The sequence below is a fragment of the Choloepus didactylus genome, chromosome 11, assembly GCF_015220235.1.
Source record: "Choloepus didactylus isolate mChoDid1 chromosome 11, mChoDid1.pri, whole genome shotgun sequence".
In the NCBI taxonomy this organism is placed as follows: Eukaryota; Metazoa; Chordata; class Mammalia; order Pilosa; family Megalonychidae; genus Choloepus; species Choloepus didactylus.
The window spans coordinates 81,144,258-81,162,981 of record NC_051317.1 but is presented as its reverse complement, the minus strand read 5'-3'; the positions used below and the strand labels follow the sequence as shown (position 1 = coordinate 81,162,981).

General features: G+C 38.8%; 1 protein-coding gene across 1 annotated transcript in view; it reads left to right on the top strand.

The window, feature by feature from the left end:
- The window catches only part of ANKRD55 (ankyrin repeat domain 55), a 127,096-nt gene that overhangs the window by 55,067 nt on the left and 53,305 nt on the right, over positions 1–18,724 (top strand). The window contains exons 3-4 of the mRNA XM_037799279.1: positions 9,153–9,283; positions 13,101–13,210. Of these exons, the coding sequence (XP_037655207.1) occupies positions 9,153–9,283; positions 13,101–13,210 (241 nt within the window). The remainder of the gene's footprint in view (positions 1–9,152; positions 9,284–13,100; positions 13,211–18,724) is intronic.

Below are 18,724 nucleotides of genomic sequence, written 5' to 3'. Positions count from 1 at the left end.
GAAATTATCAGAGAATATAACCATAGAGATGAAAAGTAGAATATGGGTTAAGAGAAATGGGGGAAGGGGCAATGGGGAGTCAAGAAATGAGTGTAGGGTTGCTGTTTGAGGTGAAGGGAAATTTCTAGTAATGGATGGTGGGAAAGAGCATTACAACGTTCTAAATGTGATTAATCCCACTAATGGAATGCTAGGGAGGGGGTGGAAAGGGAAGATTTAGGCTGTATATATGTTTCCACAACTGAAAAAAAAAAAAAAGACAGTCTAAATAGATGACAATTGAATGCCAAGGATGAACTTGGATGGGATTGGAAGATGGAGGCCAGGTGGCTCAAAGGGACACAGTTGAGACATAAGGAAAAGGAAATATAGAATGTAAGCTTTGTATCATTGTTGAGTCTCTTGTACTTCTTAGCTGGGCTTAATTGGATTGCATAAAAGAATGTTCTTGTTCATGGGAAGTGTATACGTGAATTATAGTGTATGTTCAAGGATGTGTGCAGCTAGCTGTCATATGTTCAGAAGACAGAGCAATAGATGATGGATGATAGATAGGGAGGGAGACAGGGAGGGAGGGAGGGAAAGAAATAGTGATGTGACAGCATGTTAAAGTTGATGGATTGAGCTATCGGGGGAGGGGGGTCAGGATATGATGGAATTCTGTGTATGGGGTTAGTATTGTTTATGCAACTGTTCCTATAACTTTGAATTTATTTCAAAATAAAGAAAAAAAACGACACCTGGAGCAAATTAAAAAACATACAAAATATTAAAAAACAAATAAATAAAAATTAAAAAAAAAAAGAAGAGGCCAGATGCAACAGCTTAGTTTTCACCTTAGAAGGGATATCTCAATATGCCCCACACCATGGGATGCCTAGAAATTTCAGAGGTGGAAGACCCCTAAATTATTATTGGATTTGTCTCCCACACACAAATGCCTTGCCAATAAGTCTAGAGTAGTTGCTACTTCTTTCTCACTAGTTCCACTCAGTATAATGTCACTAATATAAGGGACTAGCATGATGTCTTGGGGAAGAGAAAGGCAATCAAGGTCCATGCAGATTAGACCATGACATAGGGCTGGAGAATTGATATACCCATGAGGTAGGGCAGTAAAGGTATATTGCTGGCCTTGCCAGTGGAACGAAAATTGTTTCTGGTGGTCTTTACTAACAGGTATCAAAAAAAAAAAAAAAAAAAAAAAAACATTTGCCAGATCAATAGCTGCACAAAAGCTACCAGAGGGCATGATGATTTGCTCAAACACTTCTGGAACAGCAGCTGTAATTGGAGTCACCATTCTGATTAAATTTACAATAATCCACTATCATCCTCCAGGATTCGTATGGTTTCTGCACAGGCCAAATAGGAGATTTGAATGGGAATATGGTAGGAATCACTATCATCCTCCAGGATTCGTATGGTTTCTGCACAGGCCAAATAGGAGATTTGAATGGGAATATGGTAGGAATCACCACCTCTGCATTCTTCAAGTCCTTGATGGTGGCACTGATCTCTGCAATCCCTTCAGGAATGCAGTATTGCTTTTGATTTATTATTTTGCTAGGTAGAGACACTTCAGGTGGCTTCCAGTTGGCCTTTCCTACCATAATAACCCTCATTCCAAAAGTCAGGGCACCAATGTGGGGATTCTGCCAGTTTCTGAGTGTGTCTATTTCAATTATGCATTTCAGAACTGGGGAAATAACCAGAGAATGGGTACGGAGACCCACTGGACCCAGTGTGAGACAGACCTGAGCTAAAATTCCATTGATCACCTGATCTCCTTAAGCCCCTACTCTTACTGATGGACCACAGTGATGTTTTGGGTTTTCTGGAATTAATGTCAATTAAGAGCCAATGTCTAAGAAGCCCCTAAATGTCTGATCATTTCCTTTTCCTCAAAGCACAGTCACACTGATAAATAAATGGCTGTATGTCCCCTTGGGGAAGGCTGGGAGGAAAATTAACAGTATAAACTTTTGGCAGTGTAGCAGGCTCTTCCTCCAAGGGGACCCAGCCTTTCCTTCATTCAAATGTTCTGGGTCTATAATCTGTGTCATGTCTGGGAATTGATTGAGGCAGCATGGCTTTCTGTTTTTGTGATTCAAGATGGATTTTTGTTCACTTAACCTAGAACTCTTCTGCTTACACAGATCAAGTAGGAATTTAGTAGACTCTCCATCTGTTTCATTTGTATGTACCTCATGATCAACTAGCCAATACCATAGGTCTCTGTAGTCAGACTATTTTGATTATTGCTATGATTCTGTTGTCCTTTATCATAGCCATGCCCACCAAGTCTTTTGTGGTGAACTGCTGCTACTTGATCCTGCCAACCTGGGATCTGATTATCTACATTGTGTTTAAGGATCCAAGTTCAATGACAGAAGTCCTCACAATATCTGACCTACAGAGAAGAGAGAGTACATCATATCATATCATATCATCTTCATGGATGATAGAGGTGCTCTCACTTTATTCCTCAGACTCCTGGTGAAAGGTGTGTCCTCTGGACATTCCTAGAGTAGGTGAGCAGGTCTTACATGATAAGTCCACTCTAACATTCCAATCTCTCTAAGCCTTTAGATTCCCTCATCTACGTTATACCAGGGCAATCCTGGCATTTCAACATCGGGTAACATAAGCCACCTTTTGATTCATGCTTCAGTCAACCACCCAAACAAACTGTTAGAGCCCTTTCTAGCCCCTCAATCTACAATATTGAATCCAGAATCTCAGCTTAGTGGGCTCAAATCAATAAATTCAGCCTGATCCAACTTTATGCTCCTTCTACCATTATCTCACACCCTTAATACCCATTCCCCAAATATTCTCCTGATTTCTCTGTATATAAATTGGAAAAATCATGTAGTTCTTTTGGAGTATAGCACACCTCCTTGTGCATCACATGTTGTACCTCACTATCTGGGGCCTGTTGAGACTTCAATCTAGTTAAAGGTCAGGAAGAAAAGAGGGGTGGTAGAGGTGGGTCATAAGAGGGCTATTTCCTCAGGAGTGGTGGTGATAAGTTTATCAGGTACAGCAGGGTTAATCTCTTCACATGGAAGTGAGATGACTGATTCCAGGGTAGACTGGTGCAGATTTATCTGGAAAAGATTACTAAACAGAATCCAGGGTTTCAATGTTCCCACTATCATCATTATCAGATGATATGTCCCCATTCCAATTTTCAGGATCCCATTTCCTCCCAATCAATGCTTTCTGTTTAACAGTAGACATCCTGCAAGGTTGAGAATTCAATTTATGTTGTAATTTAGCCACTCACACAATAAGATTCTGGGTCTGCTTTTCAGAAATCTCAAACCTGTGGCTAGAAGAAATAAAAATTTCTTTCAGGGCACACATAGAAGCATTCAAATCCTTCAGGTGGCACTTGAGCTGGAAATTTGGGGCTTTGAGTTCATCTCTTTCTTTAATAACTATATCCAGCATATTTAGGAATAATTAGTTTTTTTTTTTTAACTCATTTACCTGTTAAGGTATCAAATACACTGTCACCCAGAGCCTTGTTTCACAAGCATTCAAGTACCAGTATCCATAGAAGATATTCTGCATATCTCTATTGCCAATGCATGCCATGGACTAGGAGTGCCATCTTGATCATTGGAAATAGAGTCATTGGTGGCTTTTAATCTAATCAGATTACAGAACAAAGTCAAAAAACCCCAGAACCAACTCAAAAATATAATTTTTTAGATTGCTTCTGAAAAACCATTCTCGGTACCAAATCTTTATTAGTCAGGGTTTTCCAGAGAAACAGAATCAACAGGATATGTATGTGTATCTATGTGTGTGAGTTAATATTATGAGGTTTATTATAGGAATTGGCTCATGTGACTATGGGGATTGGCAAATTCAAATTCCACAGGGCAGGCCAGAAGTTGGGAACACTGATAAAGCTTTCAATCAATTCCCCAGGAGAATCTGGCTGACTAAAGTGGAGATAAAAATTCTTTCTGACTGCTAAAATAGTGAGTTCTGTCCTTAAGGCCTTCAACTGATTCAATGAGGCTTCTCTCATTGCTGAGGGCAATCTCCTTCAGTGATTGTGGATGTCATCAGCCAGCAATCAAATGACTAATGATTTAAGTCCATGAAATACCCTCTTAGTAACAATCAGGCCAATGCTTGCTTGACCAAACACTTCAACCCCATAACCTAGCCAAGTTGGCACATGAACTTAATCATCACAAATGATAATACCACCAAATGCTTGGTATATACTTGACAGACCTCCTCCACATAATATTTTTCCAGGATAGTTAAAAACATAGAGTCTGGAGCCATATTGCTGGGTGCAAATCTATGACCAGTCACTTATTTATCAAACACACAGCAACTACTATGTGACAGTCACTGCTTTAGCGCTTTACATGTATTATCTTATTTAACCCTCCTATCAATTCTATATGGTAGGTACTATTATTAATCATAATTTCACAGAAGAGATCACTGAGTCAAGGAGAGATTAAGTAACTTGCCCAAGATCATATAGTTAATACATGGCAGAGCCAGGACTCAAACCCAGACAGCCTGGTTCAGTCAATGCTCTTAAACCATTGTGAGTTATGCTGGTTCACCCTGCTTACTAGCAGACTAAGCATCAACAAATTACTTAACTCTTGTGTCTCAGTTTACTCATATATAAAATGAAGTAACTCAAGGGATTTCTTTATGAAAATTATATGGGTTTATCCATATTGAGCACTAAGAGTTACACCTGGCACATAATAAGTATGCAATAAATGTTAGCTATTGTAGTTTTTGGATTTTCATATACCATAAGTACCTTGCAAACACCTAGGACAAGGTGAGGAGTCTCAAAGAGGCTGAATTTCTTAGCCAAAGTCCCACAGATAATAAATGGAATAGCTGGGACTGGAACCCAAATATTCTGGTTCCTAGTTCAGTGCTCTTTCTGCTCCTTTTCTCAAAATACAGTGGTCTTAAAGCCCTTGAATAATTTGCCATGTGGTAAAGTAGAATGTTTAAGGATACAAGACACTAAGGCTACCTTTTTGCTTGCCACACCTGACCTGTTTGTTATACCCTGTTTTATGTATTTTATTTTATTTTAATAATAAGGTATTTCAAACATAAAGCAGAAAGCAAAGAATAACATATTAAACTACTGTATACACACCACTCAATTTTAATAATTTGTAATTTTTCCAGTAATTATTCAATAATTGAATATAAATTATTCAATAATTTGTAATAAGTTGTAATTGGATATTTTTTTAAGAATGAATGATACAGAATGCTAGAAGACCCTCCCCCACCTCCACTACCCACTTTTCTGATTCCATCCCCTTTCCCTCCATTCCTCTAAAAAAAAGGAACTGCTATGCTGAAGTTGATTTGCCTTCTTGTTTACATGTTTTATATCATTTCATAACAATTCATTCTGTTATTTTGGTTTGTAAAATTCACTTAAGTTGTACCATGTATTTTTAGTTTGCTTCCTTCCCTCAACATTATGCTTTCAAGTTTTATTCATGTGGATACAGGTTAATTTTAACTGCTCTGTGGTATTTCTTTGTGTAAATATAACACAAGTCATGCATTCCTCTATCGGTAGTCTAATATTTAGACCATTCCTTATTATTTGCTATTATAAATGGTTTTTCATTGAACATCTTTAATTATATCTCTTTGTTCATCAATGTCAAAGTTTCTTTATGAATTATATCTGGAAGTAGAATTACTGGGTAATAAGATAGGGAAAACTTTAATTTTATTAGATTTTCCCAAATTTATCTCCAAAATGGTTGTCCTAACAACCAACAGTATATAAGAGTTTCTCACATTCAGGACAACACATGGTGTTTCAGACTTTATATAATTACTAATCCAATATGTACAAAATGGTATCCCAAAGTCATATTAATATGCATCCCTGATTACTTGTAAGGTTTATAATATTTTATATGCTCTTAACGGTTTACGTTTTCATTCTTGTGAATTGTTTATATGCATTTGTCAATCTTTTCTATTAGGTTGTTTATTTTCTTAATAAATTGATAGTTGATATGCTTTATTTAGTCTGGTTAATAATCTTCTCTAGCTTTATAAATTAAAATAACTTCTCCTAATCTATCACTGGACTTTTAATTTTGTTTATGGTGTCTTAAGTAATACAGGCAATTTTAATTTTAATATAATTGAATTTGATAAAATATTTTGTTCTTTGTGATTTTTGTGTGTCTTCTTCAGTAAGGGCCTATCAACATTAAGATTATAAAGATATTCTTTTACATTTTCTTTTAAAAGTTGTTAAATTTTGTTTTTCATATTTGGTCTCTAACCATCTGGAATTTGTATTTCTATATGTTATGAGTTCCGGATCCAATTTTAAGTTTTCCCTTATGTATAGGCAGGTGGTCAGCATCATTTATTAAATAGCCTTGTTTTCTAAACTGAATTGTAATGTCACTTTATTCATATTGATCCCATATAGGACTGAGTGTTCCCCGGGCTTTGTTCTCGTCTGTTGATCTATTCATTTGTTTTAGTTATCATAGCTTTATCACAAATCTTGCCGGCCAATAAGGCACTTTCCACCTCCTGTTCTACTTCAAAATTGTCTTGAATTTTTTTCAGCACTTTACCCTTTCAGATTAATCTTAGCATCATTTTTTCAAGTTTCACAAAAACTTTGTGAGTTTTTATTGGAATCAAATTGAATTTATAGATTAACTTCCAGAAAACTGATATCTCTATTATATTGTCTTTCCCTTTGTAAACATTATATGTCTCTCTCCATGTTTAGTTCTTCTTTGTCATAAAATAACTTTTATAATTTTATCCACACAAGCCTTTCATTTCTTCTTTAAGATTTGTTCCTAAGCATCTTAAAATTTTGATGCTGTGGTTTTTCATTCCTTTTCTCATTGTTTTTGAGAATTTTATATATATGTAAATTTATTTATATATTTACACATATTTATTTACATATTTTCTATGTAAATTTATTTAAATAAATTATACAATTAATATAAAATTAATGTTATATCCAGCAACAATCTGAACTCTCTTATTTGTTCTATTTTGTTTTTATATTTTCTGTAAGGGCAGGTATACCTACTAAAACTAAACTTTGGAATCCAGTTTGGAGATGAATCTCCTGTAACTCCTACCTAAACCTTAGTTAGAAACGTCTCAGTGAGATTATTTTAAAATTTAAAAATGTTCATAAGATAATCATGCATTTATGCATTTTTAAAAAAAATTAACATCTTTTAGGTCCCAGGGTCAGTGCTGGGTGCTAAGAATGGAATGAAGAACAAGAGACATGGTTCTTCTGCCTTGGAAGTTATCTTAGAAGGAGAAATAGATTTTAAATAAATGATCATCCCTAAGAAATACATAATTGCAAAATGTACAAGGTTTGTGAAAGAAATGTTATTCAGCCATAAGAAGGAATGAACTGCTGATACATGCAACAATGTGGATGAAACTTGAAAATATTATGCTAAGCGAACTCAACCAGACATAAAAGGACAAATATTGTATGATTCCACTTAAATGAAATATCCAGAATAGACAAATTCATAGAGATAGAAAGTAGATTACAGGTTACCAGGACCTGGAGAGGGAGAAGAATGGGGAATTATCACTTCATGTTTTGAGTGATGCAGGCGTTTGGTAGTGGATGGTGGTGATTCACAACACTGTGAATGTAATTAATGCCACTAAATTGTATACTAAAATGGCAAATTTTAAGTTATATTTATAATTAATGCCACTGAATTGTATACTAAAATGGCAAATTTTAAGTTATATTTATAACCAAAATAAAACATTTCACAAAAGGGTTGTGAAAGAAAAATAAAGGATGATGAGAGTTTCTGACATGGAGACCTGGTTTAGAATGGAAGTTCGGGGAAGTCTTCTCTAACAAATTATATTTAAGCTAGAATATCAAGATGTGTATGAATTACCCAGACAGAGCATCTAGCCTTATGAATATAATATCTAAAAATCCTTTGGCTTTATTCTACTGAACATTTCAGATTTTAAAGATTGCTCCAATAATTGCCTTTTGCAGCATGTTCCCTGACTATCGTTTTTTTCCCTGGTAGTTATAACTACCACCTGTTAAAAAGAGAAAGGAAGAGAGGAATGCAGGAAGGAAGGTAGGAAGGAAAGAAGGAAGGGAGGGAGGGAAAATAAATTCAGCCACTATTTAAGACATAGTACTTCATTGCCACTTTTACCCAGTGCAGGTGCCTGAAAGAGTATTAGAAAAAGAGAGATTTCAAGACGAAATTTCAAAGGTTGCCAGTTGCAACCTTCAGTGAGAACAGCAGTCCTGGGATTTATCCATTCTCAGAGATCCAGTTTATGCAGTGAAGAATCACAGCCCCAACACCCCAACATAAATCTCCATCCAAAAGTGAGCTAAGAAAGTCTCAGCTGGGCACAGATCATGTCTAAGGTGTGGTTTCTTCATCTGAAGTACCAAGGAGCACCTGACTTCTCCCTCACCAGGCTGGCCTTTTCCAACAGCCCTGCAAAAGTTAGCCAGAATATGTAATGTCATCTCTATGTTTATCCAGGAAGAAAACATATACATCAACTTCCTTGACCCTTAAACACCTATATTGATTCCTAAAAGAGAGAAATATTTAGTAAAGGTGGCCCCTTATAGCAAGAATGTGTGCAAATCCAGACCGAGCTACCATCACTGCCGTTTACTACCCACCATCCGATAAAAGCTGTACTGAACCTGTCTGCTTGGCTGGAGTTGCTTTCCAAAGGCACTTTCAGATTCTGTGTTGTTCAAGTCAACAGGATAATACTTGACTGTTATGTCCCAAATTAAGCTGATATCTGAGGTAGTAACATGCAATTTTTATCATCTGCACAAAATACTTTAGTCACTTGATTGTTGCAAAAGTACAGAGCACTGAATAAGACCAGAAAAAAATACATAATTTTCATAAATGTAGCAATAGTCATCTCCATCTCTCTTAAGTCTTACACAGCTCAACAGCTGGGCTTGTGTTGAGGGCGGCTCATTTATCTGCAAAGACCAAAATAAATGAACAGGCAAATAAAGACTGCTCATAAATTTAACAAGACAAACATTTTGTAAAGGCTGTTGAAATGTCTCATTCCAGGATGCACGCCCTTGATGCATGCGGTTTCCGGACGTCAAGTGGACACAGTGAAGCTGCTGTTGAAGATGGGAGCCAACATCAACATGCAGGACGCATATGGCCGCACGAGTTTATGCGTGGCAACCTATCTGGTACCTACCTGTGTCTGCTGCAGGACTAAGGAAGGGGGTGTGCTGACATGTTGTTAGAAGTCACAGATGCAGAAAAGTGTTCTTAGACATATGCAACTAGTCAGTGGACATAGAACTGGACACTTTGCTTCAATGATCTCTGGCATTTAAATTGCCATTTACAGTTGGTTTTGTGGACTTAATTCATTTTGGATCTTCCAGAGTAGAGATGTTGTTGCTATTAGAAATGCATTTTAAAGGCTTCGAATTTTCCTTTCAGACACATGTGGACACACTGAGTAATACTTGCAAGAATGCCCTCCATAAATGCCCCTGAGGGGTGGTAGCGCTTTTGAAGCTTCAGTTAACAGCCCTGGGGTAGGATTGGTTGGTGTGGAAGCTGAAGGTTGAGGAATGTGGAAAAGGATGAGAACAAGGAAGTGTAGGAGACGGGGAGTGGCAAAGAAATACCAGGCTCTTGAGGAGCAACACCAAGCACAGTCTCAGCCCATGATCAGTGCTCAACTTAAAAACTGAGGAATCAGGAAAGGTCTGAAAAACACTTTTCTTCATAATTATGTATGGTGCCAGCACTCAGCACAAGAGATGTTAGTTCAACATTTCCCAACATCAAAGCAAGCTTGTTGGATGCCTATTGAAAACCCTCAAGCCCCTCTTTTCTCAAATCTTCCCTTAATCCTTCTGGAAGGCCCTAGGGGCTGCCTTGTGTCCATACCGAACAAGTCTTCCTAACTGTCACATAGGGGTCATCATTCCCCTTCCCCTCCAACAAGGCACCTGGAAATGCTCACCATGACCACCGTGGCAGCTCCTTGCATTTGCTGTTACTGCCCATGGATGGCAGTGGATTTGCCCTGGGCCACCCCACAGTGTCCTGAAGTTGCCCTGCCACTTTCCTTCCCCAAACACCAACCCCTCCTGCCATGATCCATCATAGATTGCAGTGAAGCATTGCCCAGTTCTCACAGAGATTTTCTTTAGAAACATCTTTTCCATTTTCTATTTGCATGCCCTCAAACAGAATCTATGGAAAAACTTTTCAAAGTGTGGTCCACAGATCTCTTGGGATATTATCACTTAGGGTACTTTTTCAAATCCAGGTGTCTGGGAGCCACCCTGAACTTCGTTAGTCAAACACTTTGGGAGTGAGACCAGAGTTGTTGAGGGTTGGGGGGAGGGGGTGCCTACATTTTAAACAAACATCCCTGGCAATTTTTATGCCCACTAAAGTTTGAATACCATGGGTATTTGAGGACCAGCTGAAGCCCAATATCTCAGACAGACACATGACTGTCCTCTCAATCCCCCTTCCCTCTAGCACATGCCCTAATGGCTGCGCTTCCTATGGATGTTTTGGTGTCTGAGCTGAGGAAAATAGGACATTTAGATCAAGGGATGGAGGAGGGAGGAAGAGATTGTTTACAGAGTTAACTGCCACTGGCATACAGAATATAGTGAAACCAAACTGCACTTCTTTCAGAATTCTATAATTCAAGTTAACCAAACTGTACTTCTTTTGGAATTCTGCAATTCAAATTTTCAATTTTTTTGTGTGCTGGGCAAAGAACTGGAAAGAGTACTCCTCTGGAGAGTGGTGAATCATTATGGGGAATACTTGGAGCCTAGAGAGGTGACACCTTTGCAGAACACGTTCTAAGTTGCTGCATGAGGGAACTATGGCCGTATGACACGAAGTGGTGCTACCCTCTTAAAAATTCCTCCCTCTCTCCAGTGGGTCCCCAAAGCAGGACCTCGTTCCTTGTTCTTCTGAGTTCTCTGGGAAGAGCAAGGAGTCCTGGGAATTGCCCTAAGAAGCTACCATTCCCTCATAGCAGCATTTGAATTCAAGTATTACAGAGAAACTTGACAGAAGGGGCTGTCATGAAACTCAGTCTTAGTCACAGCTCCAAACTCAGTACACAAATAAAGTCATTGTACATGTGTGATCTTAGGCAAGTCACTTAACTTTTTTGCGCCTTTTTCCTCATTTGTAAAATATAGTAAAAAATAATACTTCACAACAGAGTTTATCCCAATTGAAGGAGAAAGCATGTGTGGAATCACCCAGCACATAGTGGTACAAAGATTATTTGTTGATTCTGAATACTAACCATGGGCTTCACATATATTCAATGGTTTTCTGATTTTTTTCTGAAGAAAAAAAGAAAACCACATGCACACACACACAGTTCCAGGAAATGTTGCAAAATGATAAAAAATGATTTAAACCCTCCCTCATGAAAAGATCTGTTTTTCAAAAACTGTAAAACTTTGGCAACTCTAAAATTTGTCCAGTGTGCTTTTCTTTTGGGTGTCTTGGACATATTTTTTCTTTTTAATGAGAGAATTGATGACTTGGAAATAACTAAATAAAAACAGATTGAGTACATTAATAAGGTATGAGTCAAGACTGGCAATGCCAGAAAAATATTTGTTTCTACTTAAGACTTAGGTATTACTGGTCAATTCTACAAGACCATATTCAATATTATAACCTATGAATTTTGGCGTGCTTCCATTGATTTTTTCCAGACTTTTCAGAACCAAAAGTTTCTTTCTTGTTATTAATTGTCTTCTCCATGCATTTAGTAACATTTTGATTTTTGTTGCTTCCAATATTGGCTTAGGGGGAAAAGTCTTCAGTCATCTTTCTCATCTTACTGAGTAATCTTGAGGCTTAACTGTACATAAATGGAAGAGGGCAGGAAGCCTGCTTTGAAATAAAATAGAGAGTTATTATAATATTCTTCTATTATTCTTCAGAGTAATAGTTTCATCTACTTAAAAGTCTATTTTAAATTAGATGAGTAATCCAAGTGGTTCTAGATGAATGTGAATCAAAGCTATTTCTCTGCGGGGTTCAGCAAGTTACTTAAAACAATATGCAGCAGAGAAAGAGGGCCGGCCTAAGATTGCACTGCCCTTTGAGATAGAATAGACAGTCTGGAAATGACCCAGCTGTAAGTGCTGACTAAGAAGTGGACAAACATGGGATGTGGCAATATCAGATTTCAATCTAGGGAACCAGAAAAACGGCAAGGAGTTCGCACACAGTTTCTTGGGGATCTATAGATAGTTAAAACACAGCAATCAGAAACCCTTGGAAGGTTTTGTGATACCCCAATATTTAGGAATTTGGGCTGTCAACATCAGAGAGACCAATCAGTAAGGTGGGAGGGTCTCAGCCCTTGGAGTAGGGCTCAGATTAGGACTCTGGGTATTGGGGGGGGGGGGCTGGTTAGAATAAGCAAGATTTTGTTCTGGTGGTTACTAGAAAAGGAACTTGGCAACTAGGAACAAGGGTCATTTATCAGGCAAAGGGCAGAAGCTGGGACTCATGAATGACAGAGGAACCCAGTTTTTAGAGTCAGACCATGACATACAGGTCAGACCATTGAATGATTTGGAGTTAAGTCCACAGAATAAGAGGCTACTGCTTGTTAATCACCTCATATCTCATTCCATGTTTGATCTTAGGAGCTGGTGCAGTCTGAGCTTGTAAGTGGAATACAAATGAGTGGCTCTAGAAATGGGGAGGGAGAGGCAGATTGCAGATCTAGGAATCAGTCTGCCTCTGACAGGATAAAGTTCCTCCTGATAACCTGGGAATCCACACCTCAACATCTTCAGCCCTCTGTGGAGCTGTCTAAGTTGGAGCTGTGGTCCTTAACCACCTCAAGTCAAATAAAATATAAAATAAAAAATATTTGTTAGCCAAACCAAAGATGAAAGAAAAAAAAAAAAAACAGAGAAAATTTATTGATATATGTTATGCAAGATTGTGTTATATAATGATGCAGTTGCTCTCATATTTCAGGGTTGGCTCGAAGGCTGTGTGAGTCTGCTCAGAAATGGTGCCAGGCACAATATCCCAGATAAAAATGGTCGTCTGCCCCTGCATGCTGCCACTGCTGAGCCCGATGTGAGGTAAGTAGCCAGGTTGAAAGGACACTAAAGGTAGGAGGGACCCAACTTGAATTGGGAGATCATATAATCCATCTCTCTGTGGCTTACAAAACCAAACTCATCTCTATTTTTTTTTAAAGTTGCAGCAGAGAAGGCCATATCTCAGTAAACTGAAATACCTTGGAATGATCTTAATCTCTAATCTCTTTCACTTCCTACTTTAAGATAAACTCTTTTCTCCTAGCCCTTTGTTTAAGGAGAAATGCTGTTTGTCTTTATTTGAATTCATATAGTCATTCATTCAATTAATCAGTCAGCCATTAGTAATTTGATAAATAATTTTTGAGTCCTTAGTAACGCCCAGCACTGTTCTAGGCCCTAGCCATTCCACAATAAGCAAGCCAGAGTCTGACCTCACAGAGTTTACACTCTGAAGGAGGCAAGCAACACACTAATAAACAAATAATAAATATATAAAATAATTCCAAATGTGATGTGTGCTATGAAGAAAATAAAACAGGGTAATGTCTAAACCCAGAGTTGTGACAACATTTATGGGTTGGGAGGAGGAGAAGGACCCAGAAAAGGAGACTGAGACAGGAAAAGCAGTGAGTTAGAAGGGAAAAAACAGGAGTGTGTGCTCCTAGAAGCCATACGAAGAAATATATTCAAATAAATGGATGATCTAAAAAGACCAAAAAGGACAATCAAGTAGCCGAAGACAAAATTTTGCCCAGACCAAGTGTAACCCCAGCTTCCCCATCCCTCCATGCCTATGGCCTCAGTCTCCCTTCTTCTAAAAGACCCTCAGAGCTGCTCCTTTATTACCAACTATGGAATCGGCAGCATTCTGGACTCTTCCTTAAGCTCTGTTGTATAGAGCAAGCCTCTGCTAGGAATTTCGCACTCCCCAGTCCTAAACCCCAGGCCAGCACCACAGAGATCATGTGGTGCATTTCTTACCCTTTACGCTCTGTGTGCACACCAACCATAAAACCCTGTGGTGGTTGGAGGAGACCAAAGCCTTAATCTTGAGAGATAACAGGATTTCTACATTTCAATCTGTTTTACAGTAAATAAAAGGGTTTGGGAAATTCCTGCGCTATTCCCAAAGCTTGCCTCTTACCATCACTGGATTATATCCAGAAATAACAGAAAACTAGGATTTATCCAAAGCCCAACAAAACAAGGAAGTTTAGAGAAGAAACAAGAAGCCTGGACCACTAACAGTCAATAAGCATCATAAGGGGGATAATTCCATTTTAATGAATTAGACAAAGAAGAATGACCTTTTTTGACAACCCACAAAAATATTTAGTCACAAAATCATACTCTTTTCCCAAAAGTGGTCTTTAGAAAATAAGTTGAAAACATACTTCTTAAGTTAAGTCTGCCTTTATTTACTCTAATTGAGTGCTATTACCTGCCTCACTCAGAGTAGTCATTTAAAAATCTAACGGATTCTGAAAGATAAAATCCTGCTTTTGCTATGGTAATGACAGCTGTTGTAACAAATAAAAACCCAAAACTTCAATGTTTTAACACAATAAAATTTTCTCATACATGTAGCAGTCCAAGGCAGGTGTCTCTGCATGGTAGATGGTTCCCCTCCACATGTACTTATGGGACCTAAGCTCCCTTATCACCTAAGATCACAGGATCCTCTTCATTCAATCCCCAGATGGGGAAAGAGGAGAGTGGAGAGGCCCCACTCATTTAAAAGCGTAGCCTGTGAATGGCATACTTCATTTCTGCTCACATTCGATTAATAAGGACTAGTCATATGGCACCTAGGTATAATGCAGACTGGAAAATATAGCACCTGACCAGGAATCTACTGCCCAGCAATGACACCATGCCATGAAAAGGGGCACATGAATTTTGGTGAAAAACTAGCTGTCTCTCCCATCAACCCATTGCCCTTGAAGGGTGAATAAAGCCTTGCCAGTTAAACTCACTTTCAAGATCAGTGTGGTCAATCCATTAGGTTCATCATCTAAAATCACTGCAGTGAAGAGTTGAACACCAATCAAGTTTACTTCCTCTACTTGTATGTCTATTTCTTATTATGCCCAGCGGTGTCCCTATGCTCTCTAGAATCTATAGGATCTATAGGAGCATCACTATAACTGGGAAAATGTTGAGTTGTGGCTTCCTCTTTTCTTGAAATTGTACCTAATGATTCAGTCACCATCTTGGGATGAATTGAATCCAGAAAAATAAACATTCTCCTGTGTGCTTATGGCATTGTTTTATTGCCATAAATGGAGTGACCTTATCACTTAAATAATGGCTAAGATCAACTATTCTGTATTGGTTTCCTAGCTGATAAATACCATACAGTGGGTTGGCATCACAACAGGAATTTATTGGCTAACAGTTGCAGAGACTAGAAAGCTTGCCTCCTCCAAGGGTCAGTATCTTCTGGCTAGCTAGCAAAATCTTTGGGGTTTCTTGGCTTGGCTATCACATGGTAAAGCACATAGCAACTTCTTTTCCTTTCTCTTCCTGGTCCCACTGACTTCCAGCATCTGGCTGCTCCCTGTGGCTTCCTCCACCGGGTCCAATTTCCTCTGCTTATAAGAACTTCAGCCATATTGGATTAAGGCCCACGCTCATTCAGTCTGGGCACAATTTAACTAATAACGTCGTCAAAGGTCCTATTTACAAATGGGTTCACACCCACAGGACCAGGGGTTGGGGCACAAACATGTCTTTTGTGGGGAACATGATTCAATCCCCAATATATTCCAAAACCAAAATCATCATTTCTGGTAAATGTTCTCCAACAATTACCTAAACTGGGTTGAACTACAACAACTCATATATCGAATCAACCAGTTTAGTTACCTATATAACATTTGGAAACTAGCTTTCCTTAAAGTACTCCCTAGGGAGTTACATTGGTTAAAATCAGATATTTCATTGTGCTTTATTGAGAATTTTTATAGACATGCAAAGTTTGATAAAGCAGGAACTAAACAAGCCACTCTTTGTCACATGGAACTTGGGCTTCAATCACCCATTTGCTTCTGTGTCAGCATGAACTCAGAGTTGTTTTATGAAAAGAAGAAAATCTTAATCTGCCTTGTGGGTACATCCTAATCCTACAACCATATTGTAGAAAGGAATGACGTCCCATTAGGCCATGCAAGCCTGTTTGACGCTTAATTTTCCTAAATGGACATAACCTCAGGTCAGCTCAGCTGCCCACTAAAGCATATAGGTCTGCACTTAACTTGCAACTATGAGGATAAACAACGTTGATTATTTCCCATGTGCCCAGCAAAGGTCCAAGTGCTTTCCATGCATCATTTCATCTAATCTTCACCATAACTCTATGAAATGAGTAGTATTTCTAGCCCCATTTTAGAGATGAGAAAGCTGAGGCACATGGAAGATAAGTAATTGCCTAATGTGTGTGTGGAGATAAGTAACCTGCCCAATAGGTCTGCTGTGCTCCTGGAACCCACTATTGAGGAACTTGTAGAATTTATTTTAAAGGCCATATTTTGTCATTAAGTCCCTAGCCTACATTGACAGGCCCTATAAGAAACAGCCTTACAAAACTCCATACTTTCTCATTGTCAGGATACATACTGTTCATTGTAGTGCCTGAAAAAATCCTTTATGAGAAGCCACAAGGAAAATTCCTACTAAAGCAGTGCTTCCCCTGAGAATTTGTTTGTAATTTTTACTATAAAGACAGTGAATTATGATCATGTTTCCTTCCTTGTATATTTAGGAAACTCAAAATCTGGTCATGTCCCACCTCTGGCATATGTGTGGGACTGTGGCGCTGTCTTCTCTATCCTGCTCTTGTTTGCAGTTTTTTTCTTTTTTTCCACTTTTTATTGTATATATATATATACACCTTTGAAAGCCACCTTTCTGGGTTGAGATAAAGGATGGCAGGAAGTGCTGGCTCAGAAGTCAGACTGACTAAGTTTGAGTCTGGCTCCCCCTCTTAGCAGCCATGTTGTCTTGGGTAAGTTAACATCTCATGGCTCATCTAGTTTTCTTTTCTAGAAAGTAGGGATAATACAGTACTTACTTCATAGGTAAGTAGGCAGAAGGGAATGAGAAAATGGATGGAAACCACTGATCAGGGCACCTAGTATATCCTAAGTGCTGTGGAGAGGGAGAAAGGAAGAGGGAAAGATAAATACATTACTTAAGTTGCTAAAGAATGAAACCCAGCTATTAACAACCTGTCAGCTGTTACCCTGGCCTTCTTCACCCTTGCACACACAGATCCACAAAAAATATGTATACAGCACACATACACATGCAATTCTGAGCCTCACTGATATGCACCCACATTCACTGCAAAAGTCATCAGGGTATGGGACATAGACTGCTGCTGAATAGAACACAATGACATTAGATTCAAGCATTCAGCTCCCTTGAAATTCCCTGCCTACTTTGTTAGTGCACATACATCTGTATATCCCCCCTAATTATAAACAGTATATACAGACCATATTTGGTCCTTATGCTCAGGTATCAACACTTGTTTTAAAATCTGCCAACATTTAGATTTCCAAGCAGCTAGCTCCTACTCGATGCACACTAGAGGTTACACGGAGCAAAGCCTCAAATTGACACTGCTTATAAACAAGCCAAGGGAATGCTTCAATTAACCCTTTTGCCTCCAGAGAGATTTTGGTTCTCTGATGGCAACAACTGCCTAGCAAACCAGTTAGTCCCAATACACACCCTTACCTAACTATGACTAAGTGGGAATCTAAGCTGAATCAGGGATAAGTGATTTATAATTTTGAACATGGAGGCAAGTTGTATTGACAAAAGCGAAGAAGCACAGGTTTCAGCTCAAGATTCCCCTTCCTGCTTTGAACCATTTGCTTCTCAGCAGGTCCAAGTTTTCTCCCTTTAAGCTCCCCGTGACTTTTCTTGCTCCCTTGGCTGGGACATTGAGAGGGTGCCACTGTGAAAATGTGGGCATGATCATTAAGACAAAGCTCCAAAGAGAACAGAGTTGTGTTTGTACAATGCTGTGCATGCTAGTTTTAGAAGGCGAGCAGCAATTGCTTCTGAAAGCAGCCACAGGATTCTCTGATGGCCTTTTCCATGGTTTCCTTGGTTACCAGCAGTTTGTGTGTGTGTGTGTGTGTGTGTGTGTGTGTGTGTTTTCCTGCCAGATCACCAGCAGCTCTGCCTCTTTTTCTCTCTGTAGACTACAAGAAGAGGGAGGAAAGGAATCATTTCTTTGGAGTCTTGTTCCCTAGTTACCAGGTATTACGTTCCTACCTGCGGGAGGGTATTTCATTGCAGCATACTCATATCCAGAAGCTTCGGAGACAGGAAGGGGAGCCAGCTGAATTGGGGGAATTTTCCCTACCTCTCAGTGGACTAGCCAGCTCCAGGGCTGAAAAGAAGTAAAAAAGAAGCTCCTAGAACCAGCTCGCCTGCAGGATGCTTCTTTCCTGTTATCCCTCTGGCCTACTAATCACCCTAATGGCAATTAGGAAAGACCCAGAAAATAGAAGGCAGGAGCTTTAAAAAAAAAATAAT